Here is a 21441-nt window from a genome sequence, read left to right on the forward strand (position 1 = left end):
ATTCATGATGAAATGGTGAAATAAGGTATTATACCAGTTGTCCTGTTATGTGAGAATTATGGCAGTTTGCAAAGTATCAGACTCAAATTAGATCTTTTTCACTAAGTGAGATTATAGCTGCAGTATATACAGGGAATGGTCATCTTCAAACTGGCATACTCATTAGATGCAAGTTCTGATATAGACAGAACTCCTGATGTCATGTGCCTTGTGAGGTCATAGGTGCCACAGCAGCTGGGGGCTTCACAAAGACCTCCAGACCAGGGGTTCATCTAATAGAATGCCTGCTAGTTTACACTAATAGGCAATAATAATGCTTTGATATGAGTGATTGTACGGTCATGTCCCCTTGAGGGACTTAAATAAATGATAGAGAAATGAAGTTAAAGAACAAAATAATGAGAAAACGTTTAAAAAAACACTTTTTTCCAAAAGAGGATGAATGGCCTTTTATAAATTGAGAGATGCTGAATATGTGGCTAATAGGCGTTCTTGGTGCTCTTGCTGCAATAACGGTTTTTTGTGGGCTTGCAAATATCTTTGTACCTTTTTGTGTTTTTAAAAATGCATAACTGTCAGTAAAGACTGATTAAAAAAAATGATTATAAAAATGTAGACTAAATAAAATAAAAGAATGACTTAAAATATAGTATCGCAGTGATTCTAATATCCTGAATTGGCAGCCTCAGCAAGCCTCAGGAAGAGGACACGTGATGTCATAGGTAGTGACATTCAGGCCCTTCGCTGACTGCCTCAGCATTCACGTGACCACTGTGGCCAATCAGCAGCTTCAGCACAACTCCAGAAGACGCTGCCAGAGCCAAAGAACCAGGAGGCGCCGGGAAGACACCAAAGCAAAAGGGACAGGTGAGTATGCATTTATTACAATTTTTGAACTACCCCCAGCTGATTTAGACATTAAAAGGGTTGTCCATTTTTGCCTGGACAATTCCTTTAAGACTGGTTCTGTGTGATACGTTGAAGTGATAATATACTGAAGTGTTAAATGCATGTTTTCTGTCTCTTTCATGATTATTTCTGGGTTTGGGGAAGTATATGTTTGCTGATTCCATTAACCTACATTCTATATACCTTTTTCTTTGAGAGGACCCAGCGTAAAAAGGATCTGCATTTAGGCCATGCCCCCTTTTCTCCCCAAAAGGAAAAAGTGGCAAGAGCAGCATAACTGTGTGAAAAACGGTGAAAATGCTTCATACAATAAATAACCAGAGTGCAGAAAAAGACACAATATATGCCAAAAACGGTCTATATAGCTTAATAAATGTGTCTCATTTACTCCATTCTTTTAATTTATGTATATGAACAAGCTTAAAGAAAAGCAGGGTAAAAGACAGAGCTCTTCAGGTCTTCTGGGCATATTTTTTTATTAAATTAATAAAAAAGCCCAAGATCTACATAAGTGCTTTATAATCATGTGCTGGATGTGTTCCAAAGCTATTTTTTGGATCAATCATTCCAAAAAAAAGGAGAAAAATATATTCCTAAATAGGTCTAATGGGCGTTTAAACCTTTTAATTTGAGATTGGCAGGGTATCAGGCTGACATCAGTGAGAGACATGTCAAATACGCCTCAAAGGACATGATTTAATATGATGACTGCATGACTACTGCTCTTATGTTATTTTTTCTCCGAAAAAATGGCTAGTACTTATTTTCAGGGTAGGTCTTATTTGTCTGGCATTGGAGCAAATCAGTCTTTTCTGATTCGCTCTGGACAAATCTTGTAAAACCCTAACTTACATACACAATTAATGGTGCAGTGTCACTGGTTTTAAGCAAACTTACTGGCACTCTCTCTGTCTAAACACTTTAGAGAGTGTAGCAGTGGCACAGTGCCCTCTCTATCTCCTCTCATTTCCGCTAAGGAGTATGCTGTAGTGGAGCGGCTGTGTCTGTGAGAGCGAGCAGGGGTTGCGCCTGACGTCTGGTCATGTAGGTAGCCAAACCCACAGCATTGTGGGAGGCTGATGTGAGACTCTGATGTGGATAAGTGAATTTTACTCTGCCGTGGCGGAGGATAGAGGGATTCTTGTCCAGGATGCTTGGAAGCTACAGTATCTCTGTGACATCAGTGACTTAACATAGCACCAAGGGCGCTGACTTTAACTAGGGGTTATTTCTGGAGTAGGGCTTATATTTCAAACCCGCTTCAAAAAACCTGCAAAATCAAGCCAGGGCTTATTTTCAGGTTAGGGCTTATTTTTGGAGAAACAGGTTAGATGAAGCTTCCCCCACCCTGTGACTAGTTCTGGTAAATTTGCATATGCCAATCTAAGGTTTTAAAAGCTTATAAATTAACTTTTCAGCGACAGAAAGCTTAGTGAAGGGAACCATAGGAAAGGTTATTGCTTGATGCTGCACATGCTTGGGTTAGTTTAGGGTGGTAAAAACACCTGACTGGTTCGCTTTAAATGAGTCTGCCAAAGTTTAAGCCACTTTTTGCAAGAGCTCTTTAGCACTTACTCATAGAAGTCGCCCCGTGCAATGGTTGGCTTGTAATGTATCTAAGGTCTTTAAATTGATGGCCAGAAGTGCAAAACACCGAGCACCACTTTCCTGTCTTTAGGATAAATGGAGGAAGTGTGTAAAAGTGTGAAGTAGCACTGGGAGGGGAAGGGAGGCAGAGGCATATTTATTTTGATATGGCACCCCTCTCTATAGATGTTCTGATAGCTACCTCTTTGTAGGTCATGAATGTGTCAGTCTAACTTGTTTTCAGTGCAGCTGTTACTTCCGTGCATTCTGCTTCCACATCGTGGAAGAAAGAACTTCCAAGTGAGACAAACATAATATTAGATCAAGATGTTGTTCATGCTTGAATTATTAAATTCCATCCAGCTCGAATGGTGTGTCAGAGTTTGCTTCCTGTGGTTTTTGTTAACCGTCAGCGTTAAGATTCTCTCAGTTTGTCAAAACATTGCTAGAAAAAAAATGAAGGCAAGGACCAGGACTGTAGTTTTGTAGGACACCCATAAGTACTACAAATCCTGCTAATATTATAAATGTGAAAGTTTGTGTGTTTGGATGTTTGTGTGTTTGTTACTCAATCACGCAAAAACCGCTGAATAAAATTTGGCACATAGATCAGCTACTTTTTATCCTGGTAAATGACATGGCTTCACGACTGTTATGAATTTATGTTCACATACTATATTCAACAGTTTTTGCAGCAGTTTATCTCAGGTTCTGATAAAGGCAGGTCTGTTATCTCTCTGCGTAAACACTCAGCTAACCCTCAGTGGATTGTGTACATGCATTTGCAAAATTATCTGATCAGCTCCAGGCAACATGCTGACACACTGGATGGGAAAAAAACTTTAAACCAAATTGGCAGTTTGCTACTTTTAAACATGCCGGGAAAAAGAAAATCTAATTTGTCACAAAAATCTAAAACAATGAGAGCTATGAAGATAGCCAGAAGTCAACAGAGTTCTCCTCAAGTGGAGCTGAGGGAGATCATTGGCGCCAACCACACGCTCATTATATGGCGTCCCAGCGAGCTGCTGAAATGCCAGAACAATCAAGGGCACAGCACGAGGAACGAGTTCAGCGGCAGGCCAGTTTGACAGCTGCCGAAACGCAGGAGCAGGCGGATCATCAATGCCAACAACACACTCATTATATGGCTTTCCAGTGAGCTGCTGAGATGCCAGAAAAATCACAGGCATGGTGTGAGGAATAAGTTCAGAGGCAGGCCAGCTTGAGAGCTGCTGAAATGCCGGAGCATGTGGATAATCAGAGCCAACAACATGCTCAATGTGTGACTTGCCAGCAAGCTGCTGAGATGCTGGAACAATCACAGGCACAGCGCGAGGAATAAGTTCAGCGGCAGGCCAGCTTGACAGCTGCCAAAACGCTGGAGCAGACGGATCATCAACGCCAACAACACGCTCATTATATGGCGTCCCAGTGAGCTGCAGAGATGCCAGAACAATCACAGGCATGGTGTGAGGAATAAGTTCAGCAGCAGGACAGCTTAAGAGCTGCCAAAACGCCGGAGCAGGCAAACCATCGGCGGCAGCAATTTGCTGAATATAGGCAGATCATCAACACCAACAACATGCAGACGAAGTCGCGGACACAGGATGGTACTTCATAATTTCGGTTGTGAGTACAAAATTATGGAGACCCTATGAACTTTATGAATATCTCTTTTTTTTTTTTAAATGTAGACTGTGAGCCTTATGATTATCTCTGTACATACTGTAAGTATTGACATGGAGTTGGTCTTCGCTTTTGCTACTATATAAGCCTCTTTTCTTCTGGGAAACCTTCCAATTATATTTTGCAACATGGGTCTGACGTTCTGATTCTAACGAAGATGTGGATGAGCTACAGACAGGAAGTTGTTTTATATATATTCTGTGTAGTGACCATGCCAAAAGTGATTGACCACATTGATGGCTGATATCAGATTGATGAGAAAGAGATTAGGTTATGTTAAAGGGACTAGCACTGAAAGGAAAATGTTGTATTACATGGTGTCTTTTCAGATTCATGTACATGTAATATATGCATGACTGAAGCCAGAGGCATTGCTAGTGGCGCTCCGCTAATAATGTAAGGTTGAAGCACAGCCCCCCTCTATGACATACAAATCCGCATGAACACTACTTGATTTAAGTCTTTGTGAACCCCATTCTTATTGCGGGTTGATGGTTGTTACCTAAGTCAACTTATGCTGTATAAAACAAATGCTATGTTCCGGGTCTATCTTAAGCATCCTTCACCGCCCATCATTGAAATGTTTCCTACTGTTGCTTTTAAAAGAAAAATTCTTTTGTAAAAACAGAAACAAGTGGTAAAAAAACATGGTGAGTGCTTATTATGTAGTAGAATCCTGATATGCTGCCAGTGTCATGTAGTGCTTCTTCTTTTCTTGTATTTCTTGGTTGTTGCTTGTAAAAACTTCTAAAAACATAACCATCATCTTGCTTGAAGGAAGAACTGAAAGGAAAGCCATTAAAATAGATCCCAAGCTGGGCCATACATAGAGCACGGAGTTGCTTTTCCTTCCTTTGCCACTTCATCCTATAAGAAATTTGGATTTCTTTTGACTGCATGGTTTTCTATAGGGACTATTTGTTACTCCAAACACTAATGTCCCCGTTACAAGTCCTGGTGACATCCATGTTATCCTCTTGATTCTCCCTCCCAGTGAAAGAATTGTTAATGGAACACCCAAGAGAAAAACTGATAACCTGGGATGAAGACAGAATCCCTTTGTCATGCTCAGTAGCTTTTGGCCCTGCACTAGAAGTAACATAATTTATGTTTTCCCCAGATTGTACATGTAAAATATATTCAAGTGAATTGGGACTACAGTATCTGCAGCATCTGTATCTATTTCACCAATGAAGGGCAAAATGCGTTGATCTCCAAGGCACCTTCACTGTGATTGGTAGAGATCATTGACATTGGTACTGACCAGTCAAACATGTAGGCAAATAAAGGACATAAAACCACTAACAAGATGTTACTCTTTTTTATTCTTGCTGCGGTACCCACTCTTGTCTATCTCTAATGCCACTAAAAGTCTCATACATTATAAGTTCAAATGTAGTCCTCAGAGTGTGACCCGTAACAAAAAGGAAGTTCTACATGGATCTTAGAATTATAACTGGTCTATATGAGACAACTAACAATGCCAAAAAGCACATTCTTGCTTTTATCTTACTAATGCATGTTGACATATGGTGCCACATCTCATATTTTAGTTGCTGACGCCTATTAAACATTTGTGCACAGAGCAGATATACGAGGTCTTAATATGGTGCACATACTGGGACAAGGCCAGATAAGACGGGTGGAGGAAGCTGTTGACTGACAAGTTGCGTGTTGTCACGTAAGCTGAAATGATGATTCAGTTTTCTTGGGGAACTAAGTCATTATAGCTTAAATGTGTCATCTCTGTTTTAGTAACTTCTACTTTATAATGCAACCAGTGGGGAAAGTCAGGACATACTGAGCATTGTAGTTTTGCAACAGGGGAGAGTTAAGGTTTGTAGACCACTAACTTACAGTATGTTTGACCACAGCTTTTCCAATGGTACTGGAATGGCAAGGATCAGCTACCCAATGGTGGGATACTTGGACTGCTGAGTAATAAACAGTGGGATAGTTGCATATCTAGCAGTAGTAAAGGAGATGACCTGATCATGTGCCTGATTAAATACTTATTTACTGTGATATCAACTGCTACATTGTAGTGAATGGAAATCTCTTGCGGTCTCTCTTACCTGTTATTACTCTATGAAGACATGGTGGCATCCTATAGTGCCACTAAAATGCATCCTTTTTTGTAACCATGGGTCCTGTTCTTAGTGGTATTGCATGGTGGAGGATCAGCAGGTCCATTTTTCACTATATTGTAGTCCTTTGGTTGATCAGTAAAACTATGACATGATATATATAGTGTAGATAATGATTATCTAAGATCATAGAACGGTTTCCACATCAGTCTTGTTTACTCGTTTTTTTACAATTGTCAGTTTTCTGGTGTCATGTCATGTTCTCGAGTCATGGGAAATTGTGGATTGTGTTTTGATATGGCTGGATATGCCGCTGCATATTTATACTGGGTTTTCACTATGGTCTAATTGCTTACAGTTTTTGGAATCCTTCTGCACTTCCTATAATGAATAGCAGCTGACACTGTATCCACTTTCTGTTAAATCTGGTCTTATACACTGTAGCCAAACTGAAGAGACACAGCTGCAGTATAAAGCATGGTTGTACCGGAAGATGAGCAGCCCGTCTATGGAGAAATTAGGTGGAGTTCAATAGATAATACAGCTAAGCTGATGTCATTGATCATAGTGGTGTCTATATGAGGCAGACTAAAGCACTGAGAAAAATCATCTATATCAGTCTTAAGACAACAGCTGGACATTTGCTTGAGACATCTTTTAATAAACAAACATTTACATTCCTTAGTTTAAATGATTTTATTAGAAAAGAGACATTCAACACGTAGACACTTTAAATTAAATAACATTGTATACATATAGTCAAGAAAACAATTTCTGCCTCTGGAAAAATACAAGATAAGTGCCTTCGGAAAGTTCCGTTTTTTAAAAATTCTGAACACAATTTTTTTTCTTTTTGACGTAAATGCACACATTTTAATTTTCCTTTTCGTGTTCTCACTAAATGAGGCTTATGTTGTCACAGGGATCTTCTTGCCCCAGCAACCAATCTGAGTTAAAGGGATTGTACCGTTAAGGACACTTATTCCCTATCTACAGGGCAGGGAATACATGTCTATAGGGCTGTGGGCGCTGCCAGTGACTACCGACCCGGCAGCTCCATAGAAGTGTAAGGAGCACTGGTCATGTAAGCACACTGGTGCTGTATTCATGAGGAGGATTCATGGGGAGTTAGGGTCCTCCATTCCCTTGATCACTTGGGGACCCAGCGATCAGACACTTCTCCTCATCTTGTGGATAAACAGCACAAACCCCTTTTACATTTCTTAAACTTTAGTGATAAACTAAAAACTGCATTGCTATTGGCTGTTGATTTTATTGCCTATAGCAACCAATCACAGTGCAGCTTTCACTTTACAACAAGAGTTTAAGATATGTTTGCTGAGGTCTGGTAGCTAGAGGCAACACGACCAGATCTAGTACTGATATGAGGCCCTTTGGGCTTAGTCCATTGTTCTAGTGGTCCCATCATTAAATGATACCTCGTGTGCTTCTACTTCCAGTCAGAAGCTTTGTTGTAGAATAAGAGCTATTTATAAAATGACTGACACTCCAACAGGATCCATTAGATGTCAATGGTATCCCCTGAATACAGCACTGGGTTATGGTTAACAGTATAAGCCCAAATTAACACAGAATCCGAGAAATGCAGGAAACAGCTTTAGGCTGGTCTTACACGACCGTAGTTTTGCACCGCAAATGGTCCGCAATTGCGGGTTCAAAATTGCGGACCATTTATGGTCCCATAGTTTTCTATGAGGCCTCTTACACGACCGTAGATTTTGTCAGTGGTGTGGCGCGCCGCAACCATGGCCCGGACAGTATACCGCATGTCCGTAATGGCCATGCTTTTACGGCACGGAAGGTCCAATAGAAGTCTATGGGCGCGTGCATTTTTGTGGATATACACTGAACATACATCAGTGTATATCCGCAATTGCGGATGTCAACATGTGTGTTTTGTGGTGTGTTTTGTTTTTTGCGGATCCGCATAATACTGATACACACGGAACGTTGCGGATGCACTTTGCGGATGTCTGCGGAATTAATTTTTAAAGTGAAATTTGTGTTACGGATCCGCAAATTGCGGACCGCAAAAACCACTATGGTCGTGTAAGACCAGCCTTAGGCTGAGGCCCTCATTATGGTTTTTCCCGTAGTGCTTTTCACAGAATGTTCTCATAGGTATCCTCTGCGGACTTTCTGCTTCAATTATACTGACAGGGAAACCACTGGCATTTCCATAGATATAATTGCGTGGGGTGTGGGGATGGGATTTGCTAGAATCCACTACATGGTGACTGTCAAACAATGCGGGCAAACAGAAGCGTTTACGCCATGTGGGGCCCGGCCTTAAAGTGAAGATACATTTTGTTGATATTCTTTTAATAGTGCAGGTGCATCTCATGCAGTATATTTGCAAGGTCTGGTATTGCACATTTTTTTTTAAACAACTGCAGCAAATGTGAATATTCTCCTAATCCCACTGGTCTGTTATATACCAAAAAACTGGTCTAACGTTTTAATTTGAAATTGTCCAGTTGTCTGTCATTTTTAGAGTCTTAACTTTTAAGAAAAGACATTATGGGGATATTTATGAAGACTGGCATATTCAACACCAGTCTCCATATCCCTGGAGACAGAGGAAGAGCTGCCTCATTTTATGACGAGGCACGTGCCGTCCCATAAATGTGATGGTTTGTATGCCTGTGCTGAAATCTACACCCTCTTGTAGCCGGCGTACATTTCAATGATCATTTGCACCATTAAACTGGTGTAAAAAATATTCAGTGTAGTGCTACTCCCATACTATTTTTATGACAGTGGCATGGGAGGTGCAAAAACGAAGGTTGTGACAATTATAAAGTCACAAACCTGAGGTTTGCACCTTTTTTTTTTTTACACTAGAAATCTGGCATAAACTTACTAATTAAATCTACCCCAGTGTGTCTGGGTCAAAAATCAAGGAAAATGCCTTTGTAAGGCGTAGGATCTGAATTTCCCTTTGAGAATCCAGAATCATAGTGGTCCCAACCATGCTGGGCTGTCAACATCATATTATAGCACACTATATAAATCTATAATAATAATTATAAGTGTATCCTGCAGCACTGTCATCAGTTCTTAATGCTATAAAGTGCAAATATAAGGACACTATATTGTACTGATAAAAGACATTGTCGTAAAAGCTTGCATTCCAAGAGGTAAGGGAGCATCATGCAGTTTTGATATCTGAAAGTGATCTCCTCTAAAGTTGGTTTCAGATGGGGTTGTCTTATGTCTTTGCTGAGTATAAACCCTGTTATAGTGTCAGAATCTGGGCCACTAGAGGGTCCTCTGTCCACGTATTTTTGTTAAAACCTTGTACTATTGCAGATATCATACTTTTTACCTGTTTTAATGCAAATGAACATAACCCTGAGCTTTTTGTGTTCTGGTTCATGGAACAGTCAAACTGGTACTATTGGTTACTATTCATAGGAGGTTGCAGGTAGTGGACTCCCACCAGAACTATCATCTGACTGATCTCAATGTCCATGACATGTCAAAAGATGGATAAAATTGAGGTACCTGCGTAAAACTGTCCATGGGAAACCATAGGCATGTATGCAAATAACATATACAAATGTTCAATCTTCCTGCAATGTAATGAGATTATCATATTTACTAGACAGCTGAAGACAAGGCTCAAGGCACTTTGGTTCTTCCTGATTCCTGAAAAACTCTTTGTTGCAATGATAGAATGATGACCACATATACAGGTAGAACATGATACCTCATTACCCATAATTATGCCTCGGAGCAGTGGATCTTTCCTTAAATCTTTCCTTAAAGTCACAACCCCAATGTGTTTCTCCATGATGGATTCTACAACCAGTGATAGCATGCACCATTTTATGATCACTGCTCAAGTTTCTAGTGGCTTTCTTTGACAATGACGAGAATACCTCTGTAACTCCATCTGTCATGAATATGCACAGTACATAGAACTGACATTTGCAGTTTATTATACTCTTTACATTATTAGGTCTCTATTTTTTCTCCCCATGCAATTTTGTCACCATCTGCTAAATTTTTCTTCTGGGAAATCCCATATGTAGTGTCGACAAAGTTAAGTTTTGTGGTGGTTGAGAGTCGAGTACTAAGGGAAGGAGAGCTGTTGATGCTCTTCATGGTAACAGAGTTCTGACAGCAAAGAACTAAGCGCATCAGCCGGAGAACAGAAGGCCGTAATATAGTAAAAATCCATGGGTCAATAATGCAATTGACCGACAAAAATCTTAAGGCTAAAAGGTCCATTTTGTCACCTCCTTCCTCGCTACTGGCTCTGTTAATATAGGCTCGTACCTGAAAAATATACAAAAAAAGTATACAATTCATGTAAGGATGGTTGGATGATACCAAGTTGACTTATCAAAACAGAACACTTCATTAATATGTTATAAAAATACATAATAACTTTATCAGATGCAGAAGAAGGGGCTCGTACATTGACATACATCAGTCCAAATGGTAGAGACCTACTGTACCATAAAATATTCTAAAATTTTACACATTTCTGATGCATAATGTCACATCTTTGACACTCACTTGGAACATATGGGTATCGCTGGAAATGTACATCGCACACCGAAATTTTGGCACAAACAATGCCAAGCAATAGGTGGCATAAACTTTTAGATAGATGTTCTAAAGTTGAGCCAGATGTGTCATACATACTGAGCCACTGTGAAAAACCTGGCACATCTTCAGATTGCCAAAGATGACGCTATCAGTTAATGTGGGCAGCTTGTGAATAATAGCATCATACACTGCCTACCTAATAGTGCTATACAGTGTCCAGTTACTGCAGCGCCACACAGTAACCACATAACAATGCAATATAGTGCAAAATGACACCAAGTTTACAAGATGTATTTGGAGCAGACCATACTTGAATTTAAAGAGGCTCTATCATTGGGAAAAGTCATTTTTAACTAAGCACATACATGCATAGCCTTTAGAAAGGCTATTCCACACTTACCTTTTGCATGCAAATCGCTCAGTGGTTTTTGAATGAAACCGTTTTTATTTATATGCTAATTAGCCTCTCGGTGCACCCTGGAAGTCTCATTGTGCACCATCTGCCTTTTCATTCCTATATATTCCAGGCTGCTGCTGCTGCACACAGATAGAAAAGAATAGCAGAGAGGAGTGCTGCTGGGAACTTCCTGTGCTGGCTGGAAGCTAATTAGCATATGAATAAAAATTGGCTCATTCAAAAACCACTGAGGCAATTTACATACAAAAGGTACGTGTGAAATAGCATTTCTAAAGGTGAATGTACTTAAACAATAACTCTTTAATATAATACTTTTATCCTCACACTCCTAGTACCATAGTACCATGATCTATTGATGCAAACGTACTCAAATATCTCTTCAATTGACCTTATACTGGAGAACAAAAGGAAATGCTCCACGAGGTGTTCCTATCACTGCACCAATGTCCCTTTAACTCTGCTTGCTCTATGTATGCCATGACAAGTCCTATATATTGTATCAGAACTAGCTGGCGTATTTTTATGTGTTTTCCAGTAAGACTGACTTTTAAAAGGGTTTTAGTCAAGCTTCATGAATAAATAAGGAGAGAATTCATTTTGGACATCTTTATGGTCCTAAAACATCATTAACAGGCTGGAAAATAACCATAAAACTCATCCAGCTTAATGTGTATAATGTCTGAATTGCCACAGGATGATATTATCTCTCCCCATTAGATCATGTTTTTCCTTGCTCAGACGGTGCGTTAACATAAGACGGCGGCACACGCCTGACAAATAAAGAACCATTTAGTCTGTCTGGGAAAAGGTTTTCTAATTTCATTTTCTTAAATAAGCCCAACATAAATCCAGAACCAAAAACATGTATTTACCCCTTTAAGGAGGGAAGGCAGTCTGGACATTATCGCTCTTTGGCTTTTTTTTTCATATTTTCCACTCAGCCTTCCAAAATTCATATTTTTTTCATTTTTCTGTCGACCTATTATTGTGTGGGCTTATTCCTTGCATGTCGAGTTGTAGTTTTATTTGTCACCATTTTTGGGTCCATATATTGTTTTTATTTGCATTTAGTAGCTTTTTTTTTTTTGGGGGGGGGGGGGGTTGGGGTTTATGTGAAGAAATCTACAATTATATGATTATTTCTTGCATTTTGTTTTATGGCTTTCCCTCTATTGAAGATGACTTAACAACTTTGTCTGGTGGTTCATTACAATTATGGTCATACCATATATATATTGGTTTTATTATGTCTCACCATTTTTACTAAATAAATTGCAATTTTTTGAAAATTAATGATTTGCCAGGAATCATCGCATTCTGAAGTCTATAACTTTTTTACCGTTTTGTTGATAGACTTGTGTCAGGGGCCTTTATTGGTGAGCAAGTTGTAGTTTTTATTGGGATCAATTTTTGGTATGTATGACTGTTTGATCACATTTTTAACTGTACAGGATAAATAACACTATTTTTGGATAGTGCGGATATATATGACCATGGGTGATACCTAACATGTTTGTTTGTTTTATTTAGTTCATACTATTTATTTTGTTACATTGAGAGGTGTTTTTTTAAAACTTTTTATTATTTAATTATAAACTCGAATCTAGGATCTGCAATGTAGATTGTATTGGAGTACATCGCACATAGGCTCCCTATAGGTCCACATGCGGCCCGCCGAGGACAGTGTAGACCACAGCCTACACTGACTCCAGAGTATGACCTCTGCCCCGACACAGGCATGATGACGTAAGTGTGTGTGGGGTACTGAAAAGCATATAATACTGCATACCTCCCAGCTTTTGAACAACAGAAAGAGGGGCAAAATGTGTGGCGCGCACCAAATTTAGCCCCACACACTTTTATGTTGACTCTGCCCATTCTCTTTCATTTTTCATGTCCCCCGACACAGTATAATCCTCCTACAGTCACCCGTACATTATATGCCCCCACACTATAATGTTCCCCTCCAACTGCCCCACAGTATTAAGGCCCTCTCCTGGTGCCCCAATTTAAACATGAAACTGGATCTGCTGGAGGGGGACATTAGCAATGGGGGTAGTTGGAGGGGGCAATAAATAAATGGCAGATGAAGTGGGACATTAAACAGTGGGCAACTAGAAGCAGACATTAAACCGTAGGGGTAGCTGGAGGGTGACATTAAACTGGGGGCAACTAGAGGCATACAGGTCCCCCTCCAGCTCCTCCCATGGTTTAATGCCCTCTCCAGTTGTCCCCCAGTTTAAGTGCCCCCTTTATCTACTCCATTTCATGACCCCTCCTCCATCTTTGCCCCCAGTTTCATCGTCCCCCCTCCATTTCTCCTTAAGTTTCATATCCCCTTTCATTTGCCCCCAGTTTCATGCCCCCCTTCATCTCTGCCCCAGTATAATGACAAACGCACACAGACACACACAAACACACACAGACACTCTCTCTCTCTCTTCATCCTGCATCTCAGATCCCCCCTTCCCCCTCCCTTCTCAGTACCTTACACGGATCTCTTCTGACCGTGACCGTGTGATGTCACACAAGTTCCTTGAACCATAGTAAAGCGTTCCTCTGATCACCACAGCCTCTTATCTGTTATAAGAGCAGGCGGTGATCGGAGGAATGACTGATCAGTAAATCATTAAAGGGACATAGCGGGACATGTAGGGAGCTGCGTGGGATGACAGGACAGGGGTAGGAAAGCATGAGTGTCCCGCAGAAATCGGGACGGTTGGGCGGTATGATACTGTGTTGGGGGGGGGGCGTACTGAGGAGCATATAATACTGTGTGTGTTGGGGGGTTTACTGAGGAGCCTATATCACAATGTGGAGGGTGTACAGAGGAGCAGATAATACTGTGTGTGGGGGGCGTACTGTGGAGTATATAATACTGTGGGGGAGCCTGCTGTGGAGCATATAATACTGTGGGGGAGCCTGCTGTGGAGCATATAATACTGTGGGGGGAGATACTGTGGAGCGTAAAATATTCAATTTTTTTAAAACTAAATTTCGGCCCTCCAATGGTCTGAGGGATAGTGAACTAGCCCCCTGTTTAGAAAGTTTGAGGACTTTTTATCTAGGGTGCTAAGCTGCTGAAGTCAGAGTATTTTCTGTTTCGGACGACTAGTCTCAGGTGCCATAGTAATAGCATGTAATAGTACAGTGCAGAGCAGAGCACTTTCTGCAGAATTTTATGAGTTATTTAAAATTTTTGTTGCAAATGAAAAGCTCAAGTGAAGATAAGAAACATTTTAATCTAAATGGTTCTATCTCTCCTTATCATCTCCTCTCCTGTCTGCTCAATTTACTGTTCAAACTTGTCTTTACTGAAAATAGACTGTGATTTCAAAGAAGTCTAAAGAGAATGGAGGGGTGAATAGGAAGAGAAGAGTAGGAAGCAGAGAGACACAGATATTATGGAGCAGATTATGATAAGATTTCTATTTTGTAAAGTATTATACAGCAGAGACCTGGCGCTAATGCCCACGATCAGTGCCTGGCGCTAAATTGAATGGGCCAAATCTGCATGCAGATGTACGACATATCAAACTGCAAATCCTTCTGTAAATATACTTTGGATATTTCTAAGTGAGAAATCCCATGTGTGAACATATGCTAAAAGTGGTTTCAAACACAGCAATTTTCTAAAAAAAACAAAAAACTCTACTGAAGTTATTGATGCAGTCTTTGAGCCAAAGTCAGAAGTGGATCCAGCAGGAAGAACCAGCACTAGTTTATTTCTTTGGCTCAAAAACTATGCTAAGCGAATGCTAATGTTTTTTCCAACAAAATGTTACGTTATATGGTAGTTTGACTCAACTTTAAATTTTTTTTAAAGACACCATTGCAGTTTTGATGCAATTTTATGAGCCAAAGCCAGCAGTGGGAACAGCAGGAGGAGAAATGGGGAGAGGGAGAGGATGTGATGTCATTTTACTTGTAGTCTCTTGCTATAGGTTGTAAGTAGATAGGATGATGAGAAAGTAGACATGAAACAACCAGACCTACTGACTTAATGTGACTCTGAAATCCCACAGCACAGACAGAGGAATATAGAAATACCACACTTTGGTGTCCTGACAGGAGATGTCACCGTGTGCTGCTTTTATCTCTACAATTTATATGGAATAAAACTGGTTATCTGGCTGCAAATCTCAATAGAAGAAATGTCAGCCATGCAGGGGATAGAGGTTGCCATCTCTATTGGAAGGGGGAGAGAAGGAGTCATCTGACTTTCCCTTGGCTGAGTGATGCTATAAAGAATTTTATTGCCTTACTATGATAACAGAACACTCCCAGTTTATTTTTGCAATACAGCTGATTTGAGTAACAGATACAGTATTACCGGGGGCCATATCTTTTGAACAGGTGGACGAATTTTACCAAACTGTTCATGAGTCAAATGTATTATTTATTTATTTTGCTTACCTATATAGCACCATCATATTCCACAGCACTTTACATCAACAGTCATTGTCCCATATAGTATTAACAATCTACGTTCCCTATCAGTATGTCTATGAGTATGGGAGGAAACCCAATGCAAACACAGGGTGAACATATAATCACCTTGCAAATGTTGTCCTTGGAAGGACTGAGCCACTGTGCTGCCCAAATGATGAATGGTGTTTAGCTTTTTGTGCAAGGTGACAAGTCCTCTTTAAAGCTAAGGCCCCATGTACTGCAGCAAAAACTGCGGCGGCAACTCATCACGGTTTTACCTGCAGTGCTTTTCACAGACAGTGCACAGAGATTTGTTTCCTTTGAGGACTTTCTGCTTCCGTTATACTTATAGGGAAACCGCTGGCATTTCCGTAGGTATAATTGACATGCTGCAATATCCAAAGCAGCAATGTTTTTGGAAATCACAGCAGGTGCACTGCACGGATTTTTCCGCAAAGGTGGGCGGGATTTGCTGTGACTGTATAACACCGTGTTTTACTCCACAGTGTTTCCACCAGGAGCAAACCACGACGTTTACATCATGTGGGGCCCCGGCCTAAGAGCAGTATGTACACATATATAATAGTACTAGTGCGGGCATGGAATGGAATTGGGGAGCTGATGCTGGAATGGAGAAACGAGAGTAGTTGAGTATCAATAGTTTTTTATTTTTGCCTTAATGGAACTAATCTAAAATTACTGGAACTATGGTAATATTTTATTCTATTATAGTTTTATTTCATTTGTATATATATTCTTTGTTTGCAAAGGGGGAGGTTGAAGTGTTGTTTGTTGTATAGTTCAGTTTTGGGGCCCTGCTTGTTAATTTGCCTAGGGCCACACCTTTGTCTAGAACCAACCCTACAGTCCTATGAAAAAGTTTGGGCACCCCTATTAATCTTAATCATTTTTAGTTCTAAATATTTTGGTGTTTGCAACAGCCATTTCAGTTTGATATATCTAATAACTGATGGACACAGTAATATTTCAGGATTGAAATGAGGTTTATTGTACTAACAGAAAATGCGCAATATGCATTAAACCAAAATTTGACCGGTGCAAAAATATGGGCACCTCAACAGAAAAGTGACATTAATATTTAGTAGATCCTCCTTTTGCAAAGATAACAGCCTCTAGTCGCTTCCTGTAGCTTTTAATCAGTTCCTGGATCCTGGATGAAGGTATTTTGGACCATTTCTTTCTACAAAACAATTCAAGTTCAGTTAAGTTTGATGGTCGCTGAACATGGACAGCCCGCTCTCAAATGATCTGAAAACAAAGATTGTTCAACATAGTTGTTCAGGGGAAGGATACAAAACGTTGTCTCAGAGATTTAACCTGTCAGTTTCCACTGTGAGGAACATAGTAAGGAAATGGAAGACCACAGGGACAGTTCTTGTTAAGCCCAGAAGTGGCAGGCCAAGAAAAATATCAGAAAGGCAGAGAAGAAGAATGGTGAGAACAGTCAAGGACAATCCACAGACCACCTCCAAAGAGCTGCAGCATCATCTTGCTGCAGATGGTGTCACTGTGCATCGGTCAACTATACAGCGCACTTTGCACAAATAGAAGCTGTATGGGAGAGTGATGAGAAAGAAGCCGTTTCTGCACGTACGCCACAAATAGAGTTGCCTGAGGTATGAAAAAGCACATTTGGACAAGGCAGCTTCATTTTGGAAACAAAAATTGAGTTGTTTGGTTATAAAAAAAGGCGTTATGCATGGCGTCCAAAAAGAAACAGCATTCCAAGAAAAACACATGCTACCCACTGTTAAATTTGGTGGAGGTTCCATCATGCTTTGGGGCTGTGTGGCCAATGCCGGCATCGGGAATCTTGTTAAAGTTGAGGGTCGCATGGATTCCACTCAGTATCAGCAGATTCTTGAGAATAATGTTCAAGAATCAGTGACGAAGTTGAAGTTACGCCGGGGATGGATATTTCAGCAAGACAATGATCCAAAACACGGCTCCAAATGCTCAGGCATTCATGCAGAGGAACAATTACAATGTTCTGGAATGGCCATCCCAGTCCCCAGACCTGAATATCATTGAACATCTGTGGGATGATTTGAAGCGGGCTGTCCATGCTCGGCGACCATCTAACTAAACTGAACTTGAATTGTTTGTCCAAAATACCTTTATCCAGGATCCAGGAACTGATTAAAAGCTACAGGAAGCGACTAGAGGCTGTTATCTTTGCAAAAGGAGGATCTACTAAATATTAATGTCACTTTTCTGTTGAGGTGCCCATACTTTTGCACCGGTCAAATTTTGGTTTAATGCATATTGCACATTTTCTGTTAGTACAATAAACCTCATTTCAATCCTGAAATATTACTGTGTCCATCAGTTATTAGATATATCAAACTGAAATGGCTGCTGCAAACACCAAAATATTTAGAACTAAAAATGATTAAGATTAATAGGGGTGCCCAAACTTTTTCATAGGACTGTATATACTGTATACTCATAGCAGACACCAAATACATTAGACAGACTGATGAAAGAGTAGACTTTGGGGCAGTTGCAATTTATTGGTGTAGAAATGTTAAGCATATTTGCCACATATATAAAGTGTGTGTAATATTTTGCAAAACAGTTTTCTCTGGTCTAATACAGTGCGCATTGTTTGTTTTATTAATAAAGCACATAACTACGGTAAGTCCCAGGAAAATATTCCTATTTGCAGAGGGAAGGCAAATATCTACTAAAAGCCATAGTAATGATGTTATTTGTGTTACTGTATTTGAAATTATTTACATGGTTAGGATTATCAGATTATCAGATATGCTTCATTATTGAATGGTTACAGAAGAGTAGGTAGAAATCATATGTAAGGGTAGAGTTGCTTTATCTAGAACATTACCACCCCCTTTCCAAAAAAAAAGCAAAATCGGCCATATGATTTTTTTTATTTTTTTTTTGTTGATAAGAGGGATATTCTTTCTGCTTAGTCTCAGATATTTCACATTAATTGTATTGTATCTCTGTGTCAGAAACAAGGGTTGGATTATCAGATTCTCTGTGTTATCTGGTGGCAGATTATCAGATTATTATTTTGGGTTATTGAGTGTTGGATCATGAAATTTTTGGATCATCAAATAGCGGAGTACAGGTATTTCACTGAGCCAGGAGAGAAGAAAAAAAAAAAACAACAATGACATTTACAATCTCCTTGCTTCTTTTCACCAACTTTCTTAATATGCCCTAACTTGTAAAAGAATGTTGCGTGTTAGTCAGACTTGCACTTTGTCCTGTGTAAATATTGCCTTTCAAGATGAGAACAAGAATAGTTTACAGAAGTCTTATTCAGCTCAGGCTCTGTTCTGCAGAAATTTTAATTATAGTTTTTATCTGTGAAAAAAGTTCAGAATTCATCACTTTCTCTTTTCTGGAAAAACTGAAATCATTGAGTAATTTGCAGGGGCGTAACTACTAGGATAGCAAACCCTGCAGTTGCCAAAATACTCAGCAACTAAGAGGACCTAACTCCGCTCATAGAGTGGTGAATTGGGTAGCTGGTTACTCATCGGAGGGCTTTATCCCTTCTCGGCAGCATTGCTCTTTGTACTATTAGGGTCCATTCACACGGAGGAAAATGGTGAGGAATTTGGTGTGGAATTTCAGCACTGAAAAAAAGGGCTCCCAATGACTTCAATGGGTTCCTCTTTCTGCTAGTAAAAGAACAAACCCATCAAAGTCAATGGGAGGCTTTATTTCAGCGCTGAAATTCCACACCAAATTCCTCACCATTTTCCTGTGTGTGAATGGACCCTTACTATGCTGTGATGTCATGTCTTCATAACACCTGCCTGCATATATTGTATATGTTTTTCCCATACTGTCACACTTTACATGTACATGATATCACAGCTTGTATTATCCCTGTATTGTGACATTACTGTATGTGATCTCTTCACTATGTTATCATTGTGCACATTAGCTCTGTATTGTGACATTAGTGTCCGCTATCTCTAAACTGTGACATTACTGTGTACATTAGCTGTATTTTGTGATATCACATAATATATTTATTCATATAGCACCAACATATTCTGTAGCACTATACATGACTATGTACACTATCCCTGTATTGTGGGATGGTGGGAGATGTACTTTTACAACAGCTGGAGATCTACAGTATTGCTCACTATAGAGTAAAACTACAGTATATATAATATGTCACACATATTTTCTGTATGTTTTTAGTTAGAGTGTAGAAGCATCTCCCTTTTATACCCCTGTTTCCCCTCCCATATCCAGTCCACTGAATCTACAGCATTGTACAGAGGCATAACATAAAGTTCCTTGGCCCCAATGCAAAATCTTATCAGGGCCCCCCTACTATAATGTAGTGTTTAAAGTACTGATCTACTTATATTGGAAAGACACTTTATGAGCCCCCTAACGTTTCTGGGCCCAGGTGCAGCTGCGCACTCTGCACCCCTGCAAGTTACTCCCCTGGCAGTGTAGCTCAGGCCTTAGCAGCTCTTATATCCACTATTCCAAGTCGTGGGTATCGCATAGTGTTATCCTGCTGCACTTTTGCATGAACTGCTGGTATGTTACCAAGGGCATCTATAGAGGTAATGGGGCCCCATGACAAATAATAAAAAAGGGCTCTTTCTGATGCTATGTACCATCACCAGACCACTTAACACCAGGCACTTAGCGCTTGTTTGCCCTCCTTTTTTGAGATTGTCAAAGTAATTCCCCTCACCCTCTGGATGCTTTAGTTGGCAACCATTGCTAATATAGTGTATAGTGGAGGAGAGAAATTGTTGTTCTAAGGAAGGCTTTGGGTGACCAAAGCTAAATTAACTATGTGTATTTTATGTGTCACAATCTCATGTGTCCAAAGCTCCTGAATTATTCAGAGTACTTCACATGGAGTCTGACCAAGTAAGTGACCCTTGTGAATCATAGCTGACTAGTCAGTGACCTTTTCCCCTCCCGCCCTGACACTTATTCATATCTTCATTTTAAACCAATGCAAGAGTCTTCCAGGTAGAAGTAGTAGTTATCTGGCCAATCTCCATTACTGGCCTACTTAAAGGGGCTCTATCACTGGGAAAAGTCATTTTTAACTAATCACATCCTTGCATAGCCTTTAGAAATGCTATTCCACACTTACCTTTAGTATGTAGATTGCCTCAGTGGTTTCTGAATAAGTATGTTTTTATTCATATGCTAATGAGCTTCCAGCCAGCACAGGAAGTTCCCAGCAGCACTGTCTCTGCTATTATCTCCTATGTGTGTGTGCAATCAGGAAGCTGAGTCATCATCATCAGCAGCAGCCTGTGCATAGGAAACAACAGGAGAGGTGTGCACGATGTATTGTGCAACAGTCTAATTCGCATATGAATAAAAACGGACTTATTCAGAAACCACTGAGGCAATCTATATGCTAAAGGTAGGTGTGGAATAGACTTTCTAAAGGCTATGCAAGGATGTGATTAGTTAAAAATGACTTTTCCTAGTGATAGAGCCCCTTTAATGATAAATGCTTTACTTTTCTTATTTAAAAATTCTACTTGCTGATGCTCTGCTCTCTAATAAAAGCTTTAGTACATCCATAATGAAAAACTTACTATGGTGATTTTCCTATGAATACCATCTTACATATAGCTACAGTCTACAGAAGGGTGTGATGTAGTAAGTAAATAACATTACGTATCTTGTGCGGATCCTGAGTATTAGCCTGTAGCAGCACATTCTCCTGCACAGATGTACTTCTGT

The 21441-nt window shown here is 39.9% G+C and overlaps 1 protein-coding gene across 1 annotated transcript in view; it reads right to left on the reverse strand.

Moving 5' to 3' along the window:
• Positions 1-9426: 9426 nt before the first annotated feature.
• Positions 9427-21441, reverse strand: part of LOC142212704 (prostaglandin E2 receptor EP2 subtype-like) — a 35392-nt gene continuing 23377 nt past the window's right edge. The window contains exon 2 of the mRNA XM_075280689.1: positions 9427-10577. Within this exon, the coding sequence (XP_075136790.1) occupies positions 10254-10577 (324 nt within the window). The 3' untranslated portion in view covers positions 9427-10253. The remainder of the gene's footprint in view (positions 10578-21441) is intronic.

Source organism: Leptodactylus fuscus, chromosome 7, assembly GCF_031893055.1.
Source record: "Leptodactylus fuscus isolate aLepFus1 chromosome 7, aLepFus1.hap2, whole genome shotgun sequence".
Classification (NCBI taxonomy): Eukaryota; Metazoa; Chordata; class Amphibia; order Anura; family Leptodactylidae; genus Leptodactylus; species Leptodactylus fuscus.